The following is a 22,446-nucleotide window of genomic DNA, read 5'->3' as shown; positions in this document are numbered from 1 at the left end:
CAAAGAGGGCTGGAATTGATGTATTTGAATTATGTTAGAAGTCTATCAATGAGCTGATTGAAAATCTAAAGACCAAAGAATTTTGCTCAAGCGAAAATTGGGACTTGCTCAAATGAAACATTGAAGTAGGCAGAAACTTTGCTTCACTCTCACTCAAGCAAGATTGTTGATGTTATAGTCCGAAATATGTGGATTGGATTGGATAAGTGAGTGTTGTGCGGGCACGTGCTGAGTCTCACATTTGGTATTTACTTCGATAAACTGGGTTATAAAGTGATTACTCAAGGTCTCAATTGTAACTTGAATTGTCCTTTTGGGGTATAGCGTAGATATGACCAGTATTTCCTCAGGTTGTAAAAAATAGTATCAAAGCCAACCTAGTAACACTATGTGACTAGGGGGCATTGCAATACAATGTGGGCCCTAATAAGGACATTAGGAATTTAAGCATTGGGGGGGGGGGGGGTTTTATTTGGATACTTTGACTTGTGGATTGTATGTGGGTTGTGTGTGCATATGCTAAGTGAGTTAATTCTCAATAGTGGGTTGTTATTGTTGAGTTCTAGGTTGCAGATGAGGTTCACTCGTAAAAGAGATTCACATAGAAAGATTCTAGAGTAGCTTGAGTCAATGTGGTGAGAAGACAAATGGGGTGTTTGTGGAGAGTACGATATAGAGTTTAGTTTTGCAAAAGGTTTGGAAGTAGATTATTTGTAATTGCTTTTTCTATATGGGTTGGATCCCCTGAACCTGAATTGGTTTTTACATTGAAGAGGTTGTTCATTGTTTTTCCACTTCGTTACAAAAATCTTTGTGTGCTTTTGCAACTTTCATTATCGTTGCTTTAGATTTCGTGATTGATTACTGTGGTTGAATTACACGTTGGATTATCTATTTGGAATACGCTTATCTTGTTGAATTAATCCAATTAATCAGCTGCGCAAGTGTTTGGGATCTAAATACATAGTTTTTATTACTTCAAAGATATAGAGACTGCTAGTTATTTTGTTGTAGATAAGGGTTTCGGAAATGTGTGACTGCTTGAAAAATAAAGACATCGACAACAGGCATGGCTCTATAAAATTCCCCTTTGTTAATTTTCTTGTTATACGGCCCTTAAATAATGAAGACAATGAGTAAATTTTTTGAGATACCAGATAGACCAGGTCTATTATCTGTTGGGTATTGGCCATTGAACGGGGTTTAAGTCTCCATCTGCACTTTATACGTTTCATCTTGTTGCTATTTAATTGATATGCTTTGATCCTTCCTTGATTACCTTTCAGTATGCTGTCTTCTGATTGCTACAGATTAGATAAGCATTTCATGATCTCCTCTCGCTACCGACTGAAACAACCTTTGTTGATTGTACCTGCATATTCTATCAGTCATAATATCTATAGGATACAGTGCCAATGAGGTGACTTCAAGTCTCCGTCCGAGTTTGATACATCCACATCTTGTTGATTTTTTAATTGATTATGTATTGGACCCTTTGAAGGGAATTGAATCTAATTCCCAAAACTTGTGAGAAGCAAAAATAGAGAAGAACACACAAAGAACAATCACACAACAAAAAGATTTATTTGGTTCACCACTAGGGCTATGTCCATGGAGTTGCAGCAATTTTCACTATGTTAGAGAGAATGATACAGAGACAGTTTACAATACATCAAACCCTAATCCTGAAGTGACAATATATATATAACCCCAAAAAGGGGAAAAAAACTCCTATCAGCCTAAGCCTCACAATAAAACCTATTTAAAATCATAATGCTCCCAAGCTGGGTCGGGTCCAAACCGGATCGATTGAACACAAAACCATGCTCTACATAGTCTAATACCCTTTGTTGATTGTCCTTTTCATATGTTATCTGATAGATTGTCCTTTCCATTTGTTGTTTGGTAGATTACACAACTTTTGCAGATCTTATGATCAAGCCTGTTTAAAGTTTCCCTATGTTAGAAATTGAGTTACCTTTTAGTTTTTCCAATGACTAATGTGTTGAACGATAGGAAAACTTACACTACACCAATGAGCTTTAGCTTAGATAAAACCTCCTCCCCTTGTCACAGGGAGGTGGTGTGTCACGTTGTAAGTTCCACACCCCATTGGGTGCGTGAATGCTTACCAATAAAACAGATTACACTGGAAGGTTGCGTTGTTTCTTTAGTTAAGGAAAACTTTCCAACATATGAGTATTATCTAGTTATAAATCACAATGCACCTGGCAGAGACCTCATGTTTATTGCATGAACCGGCCTGCAAATCAACCCTCCGTATCAGCAAATGGCAACCCCACAATCTAGCATTTGACAAGTTGTGTTGAATGGCAATGTGGGACTCAAACATCCATAAAGAGAAAAATCTAGTATTGTGGAAGCCACCTCATGCGCACATGTAAGCCAACTCATCTGATGTGAAATAAGCTTTGTTTTGCACTAGACATTTCACAGACACAAAGTAAATTACAAGATCCTCATAATGAACACTTACAATCTTGCATGGGGGTTTTCTTCTTATGACAAGCTAAAAAAACCACTTTCTGATTTCATGCACTTAAAGACAAGGATTAGCTGGTCCTATTTTGGCTCCTTATTTCTACCAATGTTTCTGTCTTGGGATATCCAGATTCTCTTTTTTCTTTGGTATCCTGTCGTTTCTTCTCTTTTTAAGTTTATGTGTAATGGCAGGCTGGCTTGACCATGTTTTGTCTTAATTTCTTGGTATAGTAAAATAAAAATGCAGTGACCCTTACAGGTTTTCCCATTCTGCAATACTTCTCGAAGTTGGATGTACGATTGTGCTACTTTTGACATGATTTTTACTTGTGCCATTTGGTAATCCATTTTGGTTTTCATGTGTTTTATAAATGCGGTAAATCACCACCACCACCACCACCCCCCCCCCCCCCCCCCCCCCCCCCAAAAAAAAAAAGTCCTTTTCAGGTATAGCGAATAAGTCCGAGACACTTAATAACCTTTTCGTGTGTATCTTTCAGCTCTAGTATATGGAATGATTATGTTGTATTCCTTGAAAGCTCCTGTCCTGTGCAAATACACCCTTGTTTACATCTTGTATAAGTTGTCTTCATAAAGTCTATTCTCTTTTCTAAAATTTGTTATTATTAAAAATAAAACAAATTACTGATTCCATCATTGAACCAAAAAACAAGAAAAAGAAAGGTCTTGGTGTCATTTGCAGATCTGTTCAACATCATATTCTCAATATTTGTAGCAATGGGTTCCCTTGTCTTACTAATGAAAATTAATTTATTGTGGACATGCTTGCCCATATGGAATGCCGAATTTTGTGGTTATTATATGGAATGCTGAATTTTGTAGTAACTGAGAATTTGATGTGATGATCTAGTGACTATTATATATACACTTCATTTCATAAAAACGTGCACACGAGTAGAACAATGGTGCCACAGTCTGTGTTCCTACGTAGTTCCCAAGTCATTTATCTAGAAATAAGAAAATCTTTCTAGAATTTGGAGGTGATTTAATTTGGTAATGGTCATGAGACTTTTCTACCCTCTGTTAATTGATTATGATTGGCAGTGGTTTTATGTGTGAATCTACAGATCGAATGCATAATCCAAAACAATCTTAAGGATTATTAAATGATTTTGAAGAATTGTAGTAAACAAACATGTGGTACTCCGAATTTGTATGAAATTTGAATGGATAAGCATGTTGTGCAACCCTGTGTTGAGTTCTACATCAGATGTTTGTTAGGTAGAGTTTGGTTATAACCCTTCCTCAGATGATAAACCTCGAAATGTTTTGTGATGTGAGACTCAGGAATCCTAAGCCCGAGTCCCACATTGCTTACACTTTCTCTGAGTCATGAGTCATGACAAAACCTCTAGATGTGAGAAGTTGTGGTCCCAACTCCCAAGGATAGAAAAACATCTACCAATAAATAGTACATAATTGGACTATGTTTAACGTCGTTTCAATGTGTTTCCTTCTTTCCTCACGTTTCTTTTTATCTATTTGATGAGCTCTTTTTTGGGTTTAAATGGAGTACTGGACATTGCTAGGTATCCACGTAGACCAATATATTGTGTGAGACACAGACCAACGTGGAACCTTAGTATGCCACAGCAGCCACCAATCCATGGAATTTAGCCACGTGCTCTGCAATGATTGCCTTATGGGGGTAACAACATTATGTGAGCTTGGACCTCATTTTAGCCCAGGTTGTCACTAAAACCTTGTGCACCATAAAGAGAGAGAGAGAGAGGAAAGCAAAATATCTATGAACATGACAGTTACTTGATCCAAATTCAAGACCACACACATTTGATCCTCAAAACCATGATCTTCTTCTCAAATTCACAAAATGCAAAAAATAATTACTCTTGTTGAAGGGGATTTTGATATATGTTACACAAAGATTAATAATGCATTTGATACTGACCCACTCATCCTACATACTAAATCCTAACAAGAAAGTTTGCAAATACAATTGAAAAATGGAGAAATGATAAATTAAAAAATAAAAAGAAGAAGAAGAAACAGAGAAACTCTCAATGGGGAAATGTGTTTTTCTTTTTACCCACTGGATAACATTTCGATTTTCATCAAGAACTCAAAACATACTTAATGCTCTTCAGGGTTCATTTCTTGTTCTTTGGAGTAACCTTTATAGGTAAACCCTGTTTGGGTACAGGGAAAGGGCCATATTGTATACCATCTCCATCTCCTACAACTTGCCACCTAAATAAAGCTAAACATATGAGATTACAATTAAAAGAAAGTAAGAAACAACATTTCAACTTTTGAAATTGTTGGGACAGAAATAACAACATTTTTTCCACCAACCTTGAATGTGAAAAAGCATGAACTAGGGGACTTTTTTAAGTGTTCAAATTTTAACTGTACCTTGCAAAATTGCACCCTTTTGTATCTAGCTAGCTATTCATATGGTATCTAGCCATAGGTACTAGTCTCATATTATAATAAATAAAACGTCCTCTGTATCCCCACACACACACACACACACACACACACACACACACACACACACACACACACACACACACACACACACACACACACACACACTAAAGAAGCATGGATTTTGCTCATGTGTGCCCTAAGGGCACACAATGACTAACCATTTTTTGAAAAAAATTTCTTAGGAATTGAAAAAGTATTGACAACTTTTTCAATTTCCGAGAAAATATTTCCAAAAGTGGATGGCTTAAGGTCAATACTTTTTCAATTCCCGAGAAAATATTTCCAAAAGTGGATGGCTTAAGGATACACATTAACCAGACCTAAGAAGCATTTGTATTAGTTGAGCTCAGACAGAGTGCAACCACATAAAATAACATAAATTGCACAGATTTTTATGCTTCAATATTCTTTTTTTTTTTTTTGTCATACTAATAATTTAGAGCACTCGTTAACAATCCATTTTATAAAAATTTTGACATTACTTTTATGAAAAATGAGAAAAATTATCAAAATATTAATTGTTTTTTTTTCTTTTCCCATAAAAATTTTCTTTAATTGGATTCTTAACATTTTTTTTTTTTTGTCTTTCCATTAAAAAACTGTTTTTTTTTAAATAATATTTATTAGGGAATCAATATCATAAGTCAGATATTTTTTTCAAAATAAATTTTATACTCACCACTCTCAATTCTTCCCTAATAATATTACTGACACAACAATTTTCTTAATAAATTGCACAATTATTAAATTGATAAGATATTATTGATTCTTATTAATTTTTTTTTCCTGAGTAATTTGTTATTGCGGAGGATCGAACTCTCGAATTAGTGGACACATAAGATATACTGGGTATCACATAGACAACTAGCCCAATGGTGATTCTCATTGAATTCATCACCACTCCTTTATTATCTATTATTAACCATTTGTATGATTTCCTCACCCCGGCCCCCCACCCACACCCCCCAAAAAAACAACAATAGACATAGGTATTGTACTGTAAAAGAAAAAAAGAGCAAATTTGAAATTTGTGCATAGACAGATATCATAGACTGGGTGTAAATGTGCAAAGCAAAGTTGTGGTGTTAAGGAGACCCGTACATTTAGCTAGGACACAAACACAATGACATTTGTACTGGTTTATGCAACTGGCAAATTGTGTCTCTTTTACTGGGCAGGGATCCGTATTTCTAACATAGTAGATCCAACGGCTAGTGTTAAATTTAGAGTATAGAGATATGAGTAATGAGTAATTGGATTTGATATTTTTGATGAATGATAGGGAAGACATTGGAATCGGAGAATATCTATTATCCACCCAGACCATTGGAATCTAAAACGTTTTTTTTTCCTAAATTTAAAGGGTGATTGGACTGTTTTCCCAAGAAAAAAAAAAAAAGAGTGATTGGACTGGGAGGAGACTCGTAGGGTCTTCTCCCATATAATACGAATCTCCTCCCATATAAAAACTCATGTTCGAATCTCTTCCCTTCCACTTATGGTAAAAAACATGATGGTTGAGACTATTAGTTGTGACATGGTCATACTAGTCTTACCTATTAGGAAATCAATGTATGAGAGGTTTAGACGATATAATTTAAAACTAATTAAAACGAGGCGGCTTAGATGGACAAAAATATTTAGTTCTTTCTCAGCACAAAAAAAAAAAAAAAAAAAGATATATAGTTCTTTCTATTAGGGTTAAACTAGGAAATTTATGAGAAATTATATGGCCTTTGTGGTGAACCACGTCATTTATCTATCATTCCACTAAAAAACTCTAATTTATTTAAAACTGCTAAATCAGTAGTTATTTTTTGTTTAAATTTATTTCTGACTCAGTAATTTTAAACAAGTAGAATTTTTTTAGTAGAATGATGAACAAATGATATAGTCCGTGATAAAAATATTATAATTTCTTGAGATTTAAATGGACCATAATAGTTCTACACAATAAAGAACCAATGTCATTTGGTAGTACTATCATGGCATTGATTCTTTAATTAATAGGCGGCTTAGATGGACCATAATAGTTCTACCCAATAGAGAGACTTGGATGATAAAATGTAGAACTAAAGAAAATTGGGAAATGTAAATGATAGAAGAGTAATGCTACAGATACAAACTATTTTACAACATTTTTACAGACTGTTGATGTGGCTTAGCATTTACCAAATAATTATTGGTAAATAAAAATGTAATATTAATGATGGCCTAGATTAGAACTAGTAAAAATTTGCCACATCAATAGTTTATAAAAATATTATAAAATAATTTGTACTTGTAGCATTACTCATGATAGAGTCTAAAACTAATTAATTATGGGAAAAGTTAACGAATATTTAAAAGACATTGATTTATGAAGTATATTTAGAAAAAATTCATGAGAAAAGAAAAAATGAATTAATTGTTTTGACAAGTTTTTATATTTCAATAAAAGTAAAGATCAAAACTTTTCTAAAATAGTTTATTAACAATTACCTAAGATCACTCTATTAACAAGACTCATTAATTAAAACTTAAAGGCATAGATGGACCATATAATGAAGTCTAAAACTAATTAAAATTAAGATACTTAGATGGTAGAGTCAAAATCTAATTAACACTCCCATTTAGTTTATTGAAAATGAGATCACAAAGAATTTCTCTGCTATATATTGCAGTCAAAATGTGTCTATCATTCAGCTTAAGATGCCCATTATTCTATAAATGGGCATCTTGCCTTAAAAAAACTATATGTCTTCCCTGTAACCAGTGCAAAATCATTTAGATTAATTTCAATAAATTTATTAAAATACTTAGTAATTTTTTAAGATACAATATTTCACAAGAAGATAAGGAAATTTTAATAGTATTAGTAATTAAATTGTAAAATGGGCATGACGACAAGGATTTCATAAACGATAATGAAGAATCTTGTGGATCAGTTATACAGTCACACTGTTTTTGAGCTGATGACAGATGACAATGAAGCTGAGAGAATTTATTTAATTTGTATGTCATGCAGAGGTCATATAAGAGTTACGTTTGACTAAAATTTCTTGCATGTGTGCCACGTGTATAGAAACATGTAGGTGAACAATTCTTAGTTTTTTTTTTTTTTTTTTTTTTGTAAGCTTGATTGGCAATTTGGCATCCACTCTTCCTGTTCACAAGAAAAAACTTATGCTCACTCACCTTCAAAGCCACTGAGGACCACTTCCATAGCCTAAGGAACACCCAAAATGGACCACTGATCAAAGCACCAAACACCCCCCCCCCCCCCCCTAATAGTCAACCAAGACAAAAACAGACAACCTTTTTTCTTTTCTTTTTTTGGTTTTCAAGAAGAGTGAGACAACCTTTTTTCACAAACTCATACTAGGTAGTATTGACAATATGTGATACTATGTTATGAATATCTTCCACTATTACAAAACGAAATTAGTACCATAAAATGGACCATTATTGAAACCCCATTTGTAATAAAGTGTGAGTGATTAAGATTGTACTAATTAACTGGAAGAAATTTGAGGGAGAGAGAGAGAGAGAACCTGCAAGAAGTGGTGAGGTGGTGTAGAAGAATGAGAGTCTCTAGCTTAGCCAGCTCACTTCCTGGACAAGCATGCACTCCATTCCCAAACGGCATGTACGTGTTAGGTCTAGGTGGCACCTGTTCCATCACACAAACAAAAACCAAAGCCAGAATCTCTTTAAAGTCTTCTCTATCACCCAAAAAAACAATATATTCTATCTTTTTTACTATACAACAGGATTTAATATAGACTTCCAAACTAGTTTATGTTACAAATTTTTTACTACCATACAAAACTAGCTCACGTGATCTGAAACATGAAAAGATTTCAGGCACAGATGGTCTGAGTAGAGGAAGATTTATATGGAAATGAAAAAGACACTTCAAGATAATCGAACAATTGACAACCTTATATTTCTTCCAAAACAAGATAGAATATAACAGTGTGTATGACCCACTTCTTGAATCTTGGTACAGATATGCTAAGAAGTTGTTTTTATGGGAGGCTGGCATTTGGGTACGCTAGGAAAAGTCTTTCTTACTTACCTCGAATCTTGAAGGGTCAAACTTTTCGGGTTGAGGGAAGAAATCAGCACTGTGATGAATGGTTCTGAAGAGAGGCAGAACCTTCCAACCCTTCGGAATGAAGTAGCCCTCAAATTCAACATCTTCTACAGCTTCTCTGAATGTGAAAGAGAGTATACTTGCAGTTCTTAGTGTTTCTTGAATCACCTGAAATTAATTCACTTTATCATGACTCATGATGAGCTTTAACTAAGAAAACAAATTAATAGCTAGAATTAATTTGCCACTAATGTTGATGGAGTGTGAAGGCAATAAGACCATCTCCAATTTCAACTTGATCTATTCCATAAATTTTAGTTCAATATTAGAGATCTAAAAATGCATTATCATGTACATTTTTAGATAAATAAATAAATTTTAAATCATAGAATATACTCTCACCATTTCACTTAAAAATGAAAAAGAGAATATAATAAAATATATCTATTATTTTATTTTTTTGAAATTAAATAATAATATTGTTTAAAATTTTAAATAATATGATATTGTATACATATTTAAATATGTAATATTTAATTAGAATTATGAAATAAATCCGTTTGAAAGGAAAATGACCTATTTTAAGCTTATCCAGAATAAATAAATAGCCTAGGTTCTAGTTAGCAGAACATCATTAGAAGTGGACGTCATAGGTTGAAACTCTCTTAAAAAATAAAATAAAATAAAATATTTCCAATCTTCCAAGCATTTGGGTTTAGGGTCCATTTGGATATAGTTTATTTTACTAAAAACTGAAAATACTATAGCAAAATAATTTTTAAATGTGTAAATAGTACCGTGGAGACTCATTTTTAATGAAAAATTGCTGAATAAAGAGGTTTGTGAGTCCCATGAATAGCATATGGGATTGATTGAAAACTACAAAACAGCCACAGAAACGCACTTTTCCAAAAAAGAAAAAAGAAAAAAGAAACGCAGACATCTGCTGCAGACGCGTATCCAAACACATACTTAATATTATAACTATAGTTAAAAGATTAAATTTATAATTTTTTAAAATTTATCACTTATAAAAAAAACAAAAACAAAAACAAAATTACCCTGCCAGTCAATGGCATGCGCCGAGTATCATCCCACGTAAGCCCACGATTTTCTTCAAACAGTTTGCGTTGAATTCCTTCTTGTTCCTTCTGAAACATTTGATTGCCAATGTATAACATTAAAAAATAGAACAAAAATGCGTTGTTTGGTAGGATGTTTTGAGCAACAGTTTTCAGTGTTTAAACAATATTACACGTATTTTTATATATTTTTTTACCTATACATATTTTTAAAAAATACAAACAACGTTACTACACTAAATAACCCAAAGTTTCTTTCGTTTTGTTTTGGATATTCAAATACCACGATATCTCTCCCCATCATTGCATTATTTATTTATTTTATCAAGACAATGACTGGGGAAAGCTTTGAAAAGAAGCAAAAATCCTCAACCAAGAATATTAAAATATACCCGAGTGGAAAAATACATTTCAAGAAATAAAGACACACGCATATTTTAACAAAAATCTAATCTAAAAATCTATAGAGATTTGGACTAAAATTGAAGAACAAGCAAATAACAATTTAGTCCAATGAAAATTTTACCGTCACGGCTTCTAGGAGATTGACATTATCGTGCAAATACTTTAGAATCCATGTTAGGACACTCGCAGTTGTATCATGAGCAGCAAAGATGACTCCTATTATATTGTCAGCAATTTGAGAATCACTAAGCTGATTATGCTTCTCGTCTTCGGCTCCCAAAAATATTCCTAATAAGCCTCCACCATGTTTCCCAATCTCCCTTCTCTTTTTTATTATTCTTCTCAAATCCTCATTCAGAAGCTTCCTTGCCTTATTTAAAATATAAAATTATTATAAAAAAACAAAACCCCACTTTAGAAATATATATATATAAACCTTATCTTACATTATCACAACATATGGTACAAATTATGTTCTCAAAGCAATGTAGGACTATTAGTTATTACCTTCATTGCCTTGCGAAAAGGAGTTCCCGGTAGATCTAGAGGCATGGAATTGTAGCCCTTCTCAAGGCATTGATACAAATTTTTTATTCCTTCCATTTCTAAGTCATGTTGGTCACCGAGGGCCGAAATCATTGCCACATCAAAGGCGTACTGAAGAGACCAAAAAATAGGAATAAACCTAATAGAATTCTAATGTGAAAAATCATACCAAAAAAAAAAAAAAGCTAATATATATTTATAAGACAGGAAGTGTAACAAACTGCTGATATACCCTTTTCATCTCTTGCAAGGTGTAAATGGTACAATTGTTCCATGTGGGGATAAGCTTGAGAGCAATATGCTCAATCTTCGAGACTGACCCTCTTATTGCTGAGGGCAAAAAGGAAGCTTGGACCAACTTCTTGAGCCTTGAATGGTAGGCCCCTTGATGAAAGAAGAGAGCCTCTGGCCCTATCATTTTCTCTTTGCTTGGTGGATAAGTTGGCTTGAATAGATGAGCTCGACTCACTAACACAACCCTTGCAGCTTCTGGGCTTGAAACCATCACACAGGGGCATCCCAATATGTGGGTCTTAAATATATCCCCATACCTGCACAAATGGACCATAAAAAACTTTTCAGAACTTACTAGTAAAAAATACAATTTTTACTCTTTCTGGGCGTGCTTATTTTACTTAATTAGTTTCTGTATAGGAACTAGCTATGAACAAAAGGATCAACATAGAAATGAGAAACTGGGGGGGCCTATGTGTGAATTTGTGTACCGTTTTTGCCTGTTGGAAAAGAAGGAATTTGGGTTTTCAGTGTAGAGCTTGAGAGTCTCTCCTATGTATGGCCAACCCATTGAACCAGGGGGTAAGCGTTTGTGTCTGGGGTGGTGCCATTGGAGGAAGGGTAGGAGCAGCAACAAAGAACATAATAGTAATGGTATAAGAATGACAAACTGAGAATGAAAAATTGCAAAGAGGGGTGATAGTGAGAAAACTTGCATGGTGTTAATGAAAAAATAGAGAGGTGGCAAGAGGCCAACTTGAACAAGAAGTGCTAGTTGAAGGAAGATGTCGTGGTGGTGTGGGTGTTTTTATAGAGCTAGTGGGAAGGTTAATTGGGGTTTGAGACAGACGTCACCATAGTTATGGAAACACCTTGCAGCTCTGGCTCTCTTTTTATTATTTATTTTTTGGACAATGACTACATCAAAAATAAGTTATTACATCCGGTTGTAGCTGAAAAGTGATAAATTATTAATGGCATTACATTACAAAAATTTATTACAATAACTTAAAAATCACGATGAAAATTTTTTTTTGCATGAACTTATTATCTAAAATTTTATTACAACATTTCGCATTAATTATTGCAATAACTCTAATGTTATTGTAACAATTTTTCATTGCAATAATTTTTTTTTTCTTGTAGTACTACTGCTATTGAAATTTAAATTGGATTTTTTTAATAAAAAAATTAATAATTAGATAATTATGGATCTAGAGCTGTAAACCAAAATTTTTTTTTTTGAGAGAGTTTCAACCTATGGCGTCCGCTTCTGATGATATCTCTTTATCATCAGACCAAGACACCAATCAGTTTTTGGTATAGGCGGGGATTGAACCCCAGATCTCTTATTCAACCATCAGAGACTTTACCAGTTGAGCTAACTGGAACCCACTAGCTGTAAACCAATTGAGTTAGATAGCTTTTGACAATTTAAACTAGAATTAGATTATAAGAAAATTAATATACTGAGGGTCTGTTTGGGAATAACTCATTTAGATTTTTGCTGAAAGTGTGTTGAACTATTCTTGTTTGTTGAAAAAATTTGAAAATGTGAGAAAAAATGAGGTTTTAAAAAGATGTACATAGAAACTAAAAGTTTAAAGCTAATGCCAAACTCAACCTCAGGCTTGTTTCCTAAATTGAGCTAAAATATCAATCTTTCTATTGTGTTTGATATACCACACACTTATTACATGGATGAAATTCGACCACAATATCTAAATTCTGTGATAAATGTTACTTGTATGCACAATAGCTACTATACCTCTATCCCGTATTCATTCACCAAGTATTTGAGCTTCACGGTCCTACTTCCTAAATTAATCCAATACACAATATACATGTTCCTTATGTCCTTTTTTGTAAAATAGTTGTTTAATATGTGCAACTTAATTATGTACAACTCACTAAATCACGGCACATCAAGGTACAATAACTCTAACAAAAGATCCCAACTCAACTAATACTTTTTAGTGCTTCCAATAAAAATGATCAAGGTTCAAATTCGTCCTCTTCCAACTATAATTTTTTCAACTATAAAATTGAAAAAAGAGAAAGGGTACAACAACTTCATAAGAAAGGAAATTTTTGAACAAGCCATATATGGACAACAACTAGATTATCTATGTACTAACAATCAATCCCTAGCTTTTTTGTGCTAGTTTTGTGGGATGACTTACACATTGTATCTCTAAAATGCAAATAAGTGATGCTGAAAGTCTTTCATTTCAATTGAGATCCTAGTGTTTGTTTACATATGATGTTTCAAATTTTCCACCTCCATTGTTGTAACTATTGAATTAGTAAGGGAACAATAAATGTTGTAATATTTTATATAAATAGGGTGTCTATGGGTCGGAGTTGTTGGGTTTGGAGGCGACACATCACCCGATTCAACCATGTTGGGCAGGAGACTTAAAGACTCGCCGTCTACTACTACTTCACTTGATTTCAGTCTCCACAATACAAATTTTCTTTGGTTAAATCAACTGATATTGTTCATCCATAATAAAGCGAGGATTTCTACTAGATCTGATGGAGATCTCACTAAATCAGTTGAGATCTCATTGAATCTAACATAAATCTCACCAAATTGGTTGAGATCTTTATTAAACTTGGTAGAGATCTTGCCGAATCTACAAAATTGGAAACAAGATAGGAAGGCATCTTTCCGGTCAAAGTCGTCAGCTTCTCAAACAAGATACCCGCCACTCGAACCGAAATTTTCGGATCCTATCACCGATGACTTGCCATCGACCAAATTAACACCCGGATGAGGTGAGTCAGCCCAACTAACCAAGGCCGCAACAGGCACAGCCCAATAATCGCAGTCCAGCCCACCCCATGACCAACCTATCCTATCCATGCAACACGTGACCTTAATTTGTGGTTGTTTTTTTTTTTTTTACAATATACGTTGGGAATCGAATCTCACACGTGTTAGAATCTCAGGTGTGTAATATGCAAGTGTATGTAGCACCTGACCCCTGAGCACTAAGCAGGGCTGGCCGGGGCCCCCATCTATTTTTCTCAGTAGTGATAGTCCGTACTGTTCAGCACTCAAGTGGGGGCCACCGTCGATGAGTTATTAACCTGTCATTGCAGTAGAGCTTTGTATTTTTTTGATTAAGAGTTAGATAAGATCTGCCTTTTTTTAATAAGTCTGAGAGTTCTGGGTTTGTTTCTTGTTGCCAAATTTTAGGTAAAACCCCATATCAAAGTTTAAACTCACTCTCTCGTAGTTTTCTCGATATATATTGTTATTAGATGAAGGCATAATAGAGCTGCATGTGTACGGCGTTGGTTTGCATTGCGTTGCGTTAAGTTTCCATCACTCTCTGTTGCGTGCACTCACTTTATAGCTCACTTCGAGTTTCCTTTCCACGTATACGGTATACCCACCTTAATATAGCTTATCCAAGGAATGCCTTTACACATGCCCATACGCCATGCACTCTTCATTGCCAATGATTTTTGTTACCATCTATTTATTATGTTTAACTTATACTCTCCTACGACATCCATGTTGTCACAAATCTTACTTTATCTATACCATATATGAATTTATTATTAAAGAAATTCAAAGATGGGTTTAAACCTAGTAATTGAATACTGTATAAAACTTCTATGTATAGCATGTCATTTCAATTTTCAAGGTTTTAACATCAACGTCTTTATCAAAGAAAAATTGTTTAAAACTCAAAAGTCCTATCTATCACACATGGCTGAAATTCATATATCAAATAATTTTGACAATTGTACCTATTTTCTAATAAAAATCAGTCTAAGACGGTGGGAGTTTTAGTTAACTTAAACTGTTAATTAGTATAAATTAAAAGATATGAAATCGAACAGAAATTACATGATTAAGTAGAGAAGAAGTAATAAGTATAAAACTATAACATATCTCACAGCTCAGAGTTAACAATCTTTCTATTTTCCTACGGCACTTTACTATTATATAATGCAACATGATTCAAACGGTACATAGAGCAAAAATTAAACATGTGTTTGTATTATGTTGGGTTCAATACATTAAAACACTAAAGGTAAGTTTAGTTGTTATATGTATGAGTCCAATACATTAAAACACTAAAAATAAGTTTAATTGTTATGTGTCTACATCATGTCGGCCTCAATGCATTCACCGTAAACCAGGTCCATATATGTGTGAGAACTTAAATACTTAATGATAATAAATAGTAATTATAGCATAAGAATGAATAGAAGAATGTACTTATCTTATCAATAACTGGGTGGGTAAGGTAACGGCTGGTTTAGGAGGGTATATTGCTTTTTAGTTAAATTAAATTCTCAAAAAAAAAAAAAAAAGTTTCTCAAAAAAAAATTCACAAAAACACAACCACACTTTCCTCAAAAAAAAAAAAAAAAACAAAAACAAAAACAAAACAAAACACACAACCACACACGTGTAATTTTGATTGTCAAAACTCTCCAACTAATTCACGTGGGTATGCCAGCCTGTCCCTCGACCCACAGCTTGCTTTATAAAATAAGTACCCCCTACCCTCCCCTCCTAGCCTTTTAACACGCAAGCATCACGATTCTAGCTAGCTCAAACTCACGTTTGTTTTGGGTCCTACTTCTATTTAGACACTATTCGCACGCGTCCACCACTTCACAGCTGTATACACACTTTGTACACCACTCGTGCGCACGTGTAATGCACTGATATCCCCTTTAGGAATAATACAACTTTTAAGAATACGATCGAATCTCCTCTTGCCTTAGAGCATTTCTATCCAAAAATATTATCCTATTCTATTTTATTATTTTAAAAAATTATTTTATTAATTATATCATATCATTTTATAATACACCCAACATCTCATTTCTTATTTACATCATCTATTCATTAAAATATTAATTTCACAACCTCTTTCTCTCTCTTCCTCTCCTCTCTCTATCTTTTCCCTCAATCTCTCTTCGTCTTCATTTATAAAAAAAAAAACTAACAATCACTGTCACTCACATGCTAGCAAACCCTCCACACCACTAGATAGCAACCACCACCACCACCACCGGACAAAGCCAAACCTAGAAACCCACCACCAGAGATCAGCCACCACCGCTGATCTCGTCGACAACAACCATAATGCCGAACCCAGAAACCCACCACCGTTGATCTCGTCGATCTAGAAACCCACCACGCTGATCTCCAACTCAACTGCACCACCATGCCGATCTCCACCGGTGGAATTGGAGAACAAATCTGGGTTCTATATGGCAAAGATGGTGGCTATTCTCTACAATTCTTATGGGTATTAGCGACTGTCGATGATCATGGTGGAGCTCTGTTGATTGTGAATTGGAGTTTTGATATGGGTTTGAGACTAGGTTGATGATCACGGTGGAACTCTGTTGATTGTAGAGTGAATTTAGAGTCTGGATTATGGCAATGGTATGAGGGAGAAACGGAGAGATCATAGAGAAGAGAGAGAAAGAGAGGAAAGTGAGTGAGAGATAGAGAAAGACAAAGAGAGATGAGAGAGAAAAGCAGGAATAAAATATTAATATAATTTTTTGGCATAGTGCTACAGTACCATCATTTACAATGGTATTGTAGCACTATACCAAAAAAATTTACAATTTTCCATATTTAGCCTTTCAGCTGTTGAGACAAATTGGGCCTTAATGCTAAAATATGCTTACATTTGGCATTTGCAAGCCTAGCTGTGAATATTACTAGATGTGTTGTACCATGCATCAGATGCATGTTTTCTCCCTTTCACATGGAGGTGGAGCCCACATATATGAGATCCACCTCCATATGAGAGGCAGAAAAAATGCATTCAATGCATGACGTATTTTCTCCTTGCCTTGGGGAATAGAGAGTTGTCACAATTTTGATACACCTAGAGATTATCTATTCTTTTCACATTGATCTGTTATAGTAGAGCATTCATATCAATTAATACAAATATTTTTATCTATTTTGTTTTTATCTAACCACTTTTTAATACACTTGCATCGAATTTATTCATTTTAAACTTCATTTAATTAAAATATTAATCTTTCTTTTTTTTAGCTGTTTCTCTCTCTTATACACCACAACCACCATTTACTCTATTCTTTCAATTTTTTTTTTAATGTAAAGGAAAAAAAATGAAATGCAAAACAATACTAATATTTTTGTATTTTTGTACAAATATTGTAGCAAAAATACATTTTTTACAATGCATATGTAAGTTGAAATGAACTACTTTTGGGATTGATTGGTCAAAAATTGACCCTTATGCTGTGCTGTACCCTTATGCTGTGCTGTATATCCTTTTAATGCGAATGCTCTTATAAAACTGTGACAAAAACAAAACTTATGGTTAGAAATGGAATGGACAGAAATTTAATGGGGGCGGCTGCAAGAAAATCCCAACAAGTCATAACTCCGAGATGGACTTTCCAAAGGGATGGGTGACATAAGGATGGTGGTGATTGGTCCACGTACTAAATCACATAGGGAACGTCGATGGGGTTTTGAAAGTAATTAGGGTTACGTGGAGGAATTACGTTGGGCAGCATAAGATTGCACATGATTGCATCCCATGTTGTCAATAGTAATACACACTTAATTAGAGGAGGAGGATTTTGATTGTGACACTGATTTGGGACTATCTCCTGGCCACATCCACATGAGAGATTTGATATTGTGGGAATTCTACATATCTATATCTATATATGAATATGTGATCATCGTCCGGAATATTCTAAAAGTACATGAAGGACATTATGGCTAATATATATATATGTGAACGTGACACACCACACTAGTCTATTAAATTGTGACGTGCTGCATCAGATCATAGACTAGATTACTGCTAGTAAAGTCTATTAGCCGCGTGTATTTTTGAAGAAATTTTATTATATAGTCAATATAGGTGTTTATCCTTTCACATAGAAGTGAATTCTATAACTAATAAAGTTTATTAATAAAATATGTGTATGAAGAGAGAATTTATTATCGAGTCCAAGAGTAGATACATTGTCATTATCGGATACCCGGATATACCAACTCATGCTTGAGACGTTAATTCGGTTTGCGATGAATATATAGATAGAATGCAAGTTTGCTTTCTAGAACAACATTACGTTCCATAAATATTTGAATGCCACATGTTGATTCCGGGTGCTAGTGAGACCATTAATTAATTGATTGAATTGGTAAATTCTTACTGATACGATCTTTGAAAATATCAAAAATTAGTGCAACACAGTTGGCTTGAAAAGGTGAGGTCAAGCAAATCTTTGAATTAATTGATAAACATGTGCTGTGCTGAGATCTCTACTAGTTTTGAATCCTTCGTTTATGACTTAGATATTTTTCAGGAATCAAAATTCTATCACTTCCCCCCTAAGGAAACGTATGAACTATATATTAGTCTATAAAATATTGGTCATCTTTGACTTTTTGTGGATAAACGATTTCCGTTAAGGAAGAAAATAGGGTAGCGAAGTCTATTCAATTCTTTGTTCAAACTTTTTCGTTTTTGGAGAAAAATTCTTTGTTCAAACTTATGACATCTTCAATTGTGTTTACTTGCGGCATATCACACATTTTTTCTAAACCGACAATCTCCTTTGCTAATTGCTCTACACGTTGCAAATTAAGACAGCAAGAATTATAAAGCAATTCAGACAAGAAATCGACTGGTAGGGAATCTAGAGCTTTTCTACGTAAAAAGAGTTTGAAATGTTTGTATTTCCTTATATTATAGCACCACAGTGGGCAAAACCATTATCTTTTCCTCTTTTGGAAGACAAAACTTCTTTTGTATTTGCATCTCTTTGGGCAGCTAGCTAGTTGGCGGTGCCCCGACATAATAACATCTATTCCTGAGTAAAACAAAAACAATTTTTTTTTTAAAAAAGAATTTTATTTGTGGAGAAATTATTCACTTTCACGGAAAGAACCTCCCTCTTCTCATAAGGATGTATTTTTTTTTTTTTTTTTGGGAGAAACTCATAAGGATGGGTTTTGATAGTACTAAACCATTCCTAATGGATAGAATTTGAGTTCAATTCTATCCCTCATTTATTGTAATGGAACAAATAATACATTTCTAATAGTGTATAAGTGTTTGTGAGGTGTTGGGGGAGGAGTCCAAATCTTCTGTACCACTTTTTGTGTACCACTCTATGTTCCACCAATCACTATTTATCAAGTGTATGATTGCTTTCCATTTTAAACTTCAGTAATTCTATAAGGAAAGTAAAATGAACAAATGGCAAATAGTGATTGGTGCAACATAGAATGGTACACAAAAAGTGGTATAGAAGATTTGAACTTGTTGGGGGAGGGGGGAGTTTGGGATTCAAGTTTTTAGGAAGGAACTTCACAAGTCTCACACAAATATACTTAGATTAAGTTATAATAGAATTTTTATCTTATATATATATATATATAAAAAAAAAAATTGTGTTTATTTAAATTATTCACTTTTACGGAAATAATTTCCCTCCTCTAATAGGAATGTGGTTTGATAGTACTAAATCATTCCTAATGGATAGAATTTGAGTTCAATTCCATCCCTCATTTATTGTAATGGGAACAAATAATACATTTTTATACATCCTAATCTTTCATTTATATATATATATATATATATATATATCAATAAAGCCTCTCTATTACATCTGATATTATTCTTATCAGCCCAAAAAGATCTTTTGTCTAGCCCCAAATAAAGATATTTGGTATTTCCATATGATACTAGTAATAGAGCACATACTATGAGACTTCGACTATGTTTGCTTTGAATGAAAATATATTTCGACGGTAAAATATTTTTTTGGTGAAACTATTTTTAAATGTTTTGGTTATGTTCATGAAAATGCTATGAAAAACACTTTTTTACTACTTTCTCATTTTCTCATCTCTCAAGCACATATTTAATAAAAGATGGAGAATTTTAGATTTAAAAAAAAAAAAAAAAACATGATTGGTCATAGGCGATGGCGGCAGTGGAAATATTTGTTAATTTAATTTTTTTTACACTATAAAAAAAAAAATCAAATTCATGTAATATATATTTGTTTAATTTTTTACCCCTAATTTGTTAGAAATATTGGACCAGGAATTCAAAATAATAATAATAATAATAAAAGAGACCAAGTTAAATCCAAATGATCAGAGGCGTAGCCAAGATTTTTAACTTGGGGGGCCGAATTATGTATTTGCATATTAGTCATTACTCATGTGTGTGTTAAAGAATTAGAAAAATAATGATAGTAATCAGTTTAAGCAATACAATAGACTTTTATCAAATTTATTAAAAAAATAAAAAGAAAGAAAAAGAGGCTATACAGTAGACTTTCACATTTGAACACACATTTACATTGCACTCTTGTTTTCTTAGAAAAAAATAAAAGGAAACAACACCTTGGCAGCTTAGTAATTTTTTAAGTAGTAAATATGAGTTTTGTTGGGTGAGTCCACTTGAGAAACTAAAATATTATAATTGTAAAACTGGTTATATTACAAAGGGAATGAGTTACAAAGAAACATGGTATGATGCATATGAGTGACTCACAATAAAAGAAAACATATGAGAATTGCCTTGGTCCTTTGATTGATCATATATACAACAACAATCACATTTCAAAGCAAAAACCATTAAAGCTAACATTAGGCTAGGTATGTAAATTTTTTTGGAGGGGCCAATTTGTACTTTTGCAGGGCCAGTTTGTTTTTATATGGTACTATATGGGGGTTTCAAAAGCTTTGGGGGGGGGGGGGGCCAGGCCCCCCCTAGCTTATGTGTGCCTCTGCCCTTGCAAATGATTATGTCCGTAGTGGGCTTGATCTAAATAAAATTGTCTAATATATGAGGAAGAGTTGTAACCATTCATGAAAAGGACGTGGCATTTAGTATGTTTTATGAAGTGGTGGATTTGTATCTATAAATAAGAGACTACATATTGTTGTTAAGTAAATAAAACTTGGCCTTTGGGTCTGGATTCTCAAAAAATAAAATAAAAAATTGTTGTTAAGTAACTAATTTAAGTCATGTAATAAAGAGTTGTAACTATTCGTGAAAAGGATGTGGCATTTCGTATGTGTTTATGAAGTGGTCGAATTGTGTCTATAAATAAGAGACTATATATTGTTGTTAAGTAAATAAAACTTGGCCTCTGGGTTTGGATTCTCAAAAAAAAAATGTTGTTAAGTAACTAATTTAAGTCAAGTAATAAAGAACAACCCACAATTATCTCTCTCTCTCTCTCTAAACCCATTCCCTTCACTTTAGGCAAACCAGTAATGAAATCTATTGGAATAGAAATCTATGGACATTCCGAAATAGGAAGAGATATATTGCAGCAAACCAGCTTCCTTTTGAGTTATCCCCTTATATTGTTGACAAACAAGACAAGTTTTAACATATAACTCAATGTCTAACTCCATCTTAGGCCAATAGTAAGAATACTACAACAAAAGTGGGCTACGGTGACGAAAATTTTCATCACAATATGTCCTTACTTTGTCGCAGAAGACATTTGGTGACGAAACCACATTCGTCACTTAAGCTGCATCACCAAATGTCCTGGTGACGAAAATTTTTTGTCACCAATAAAAAAATGATAGGTGGCAAAATTTTTCGTCACCAATAAAAAATGATAGGTGACAAAATTTTTTCATCACCTAATTATTTTCGTCACTAAATCTTATTTTCAGTGACGAAATAAATTTGTCACCAATGATTTTTTATTTTTAATTTTTTTTATTTGACCATATAAGGAGACGAAATATTTCATCACCGATTGTATTTATTTGTTTTAATTTCAATTGATTAGGTGACGAAATATTTCGTCACCAAATGTATTTTTTTTTCAATATCAATAGATTAGGTGACGAATTATTTCGTCACCAATTTTTTATATTTTTTATTAACTTTTTTTATATTTACTTGTCATTACATTAATCTATTACAATAACTGGTTCATTTCCAACCACATCCATAAACAAATCATCCATTCATTTCCAACCACATCCATAAAAAATCATTTGTACAATCTAAAAAGGAAATAAAAAAAACCATTGAACCAAGTTGTTCACAAAGTAATTACAACCATTTATATATAAATGATGTCTTCCATACTTTACAAAAA

The 22,446-nt window shown here is 33.4% G+C and overlaps 1 protein-coding gene across 1 annotated transcript; it reads right to left on the bottom strand.

The window, feature by feature from the left end:
* Positions 1-4,315: 4,315 nt before the first annotated feature.
* LOC115986600 (abscisic acid 8'-hydroxylase 2) lies at positions 4,316-12,192 on the bottom strand. The gene is made up of 8 exons (XM_031109790.1): positions 11,811-12,192; positions 11,318-11,636; positions 11,047-11,196; positions 10,661-10,909; positions 10,114-10,203; positions 9,035-9,220; positions 8,508-8,626; positions 4,316-4,731 (listed from the first exon to the last, which is right to left on the bottom strand). The coding sequence occupies exons 1-8, from the start codon at positions 12,035-12,037 to the stop codon at positions 4,632-4,634; spliced, it is 1,440 nt and encodes a 479-aa protein (XP_030965650.1). The 5' UTR covers positions 12,038-12,192; the 3' UTR covers positions 4,316-4,631.
* Positions 12,193-22,446: the final 10,254 nt, after the last annotated feature.

This window comes from Quercus lobata, chromosome 1 (genome assembly GCF_001633185.2).
Source record: "Quercus lobata isolate SW786 chromosome 1, ValleyOak3.0 Primary Assembly, whole genome shotgun sequence".
Taxonomy (NCBI): Eukaryota; Viridiplantae; Streptophyta; class Magnoliopsida; order Fagales; family Fagaceae; genus Quercus; species Quercus lobata.
The sequence above is the reverse complement of the archived record's forward strand: the minus strand, read 5'-3'. Positions and strand labels throughout refer to the sequence as shown.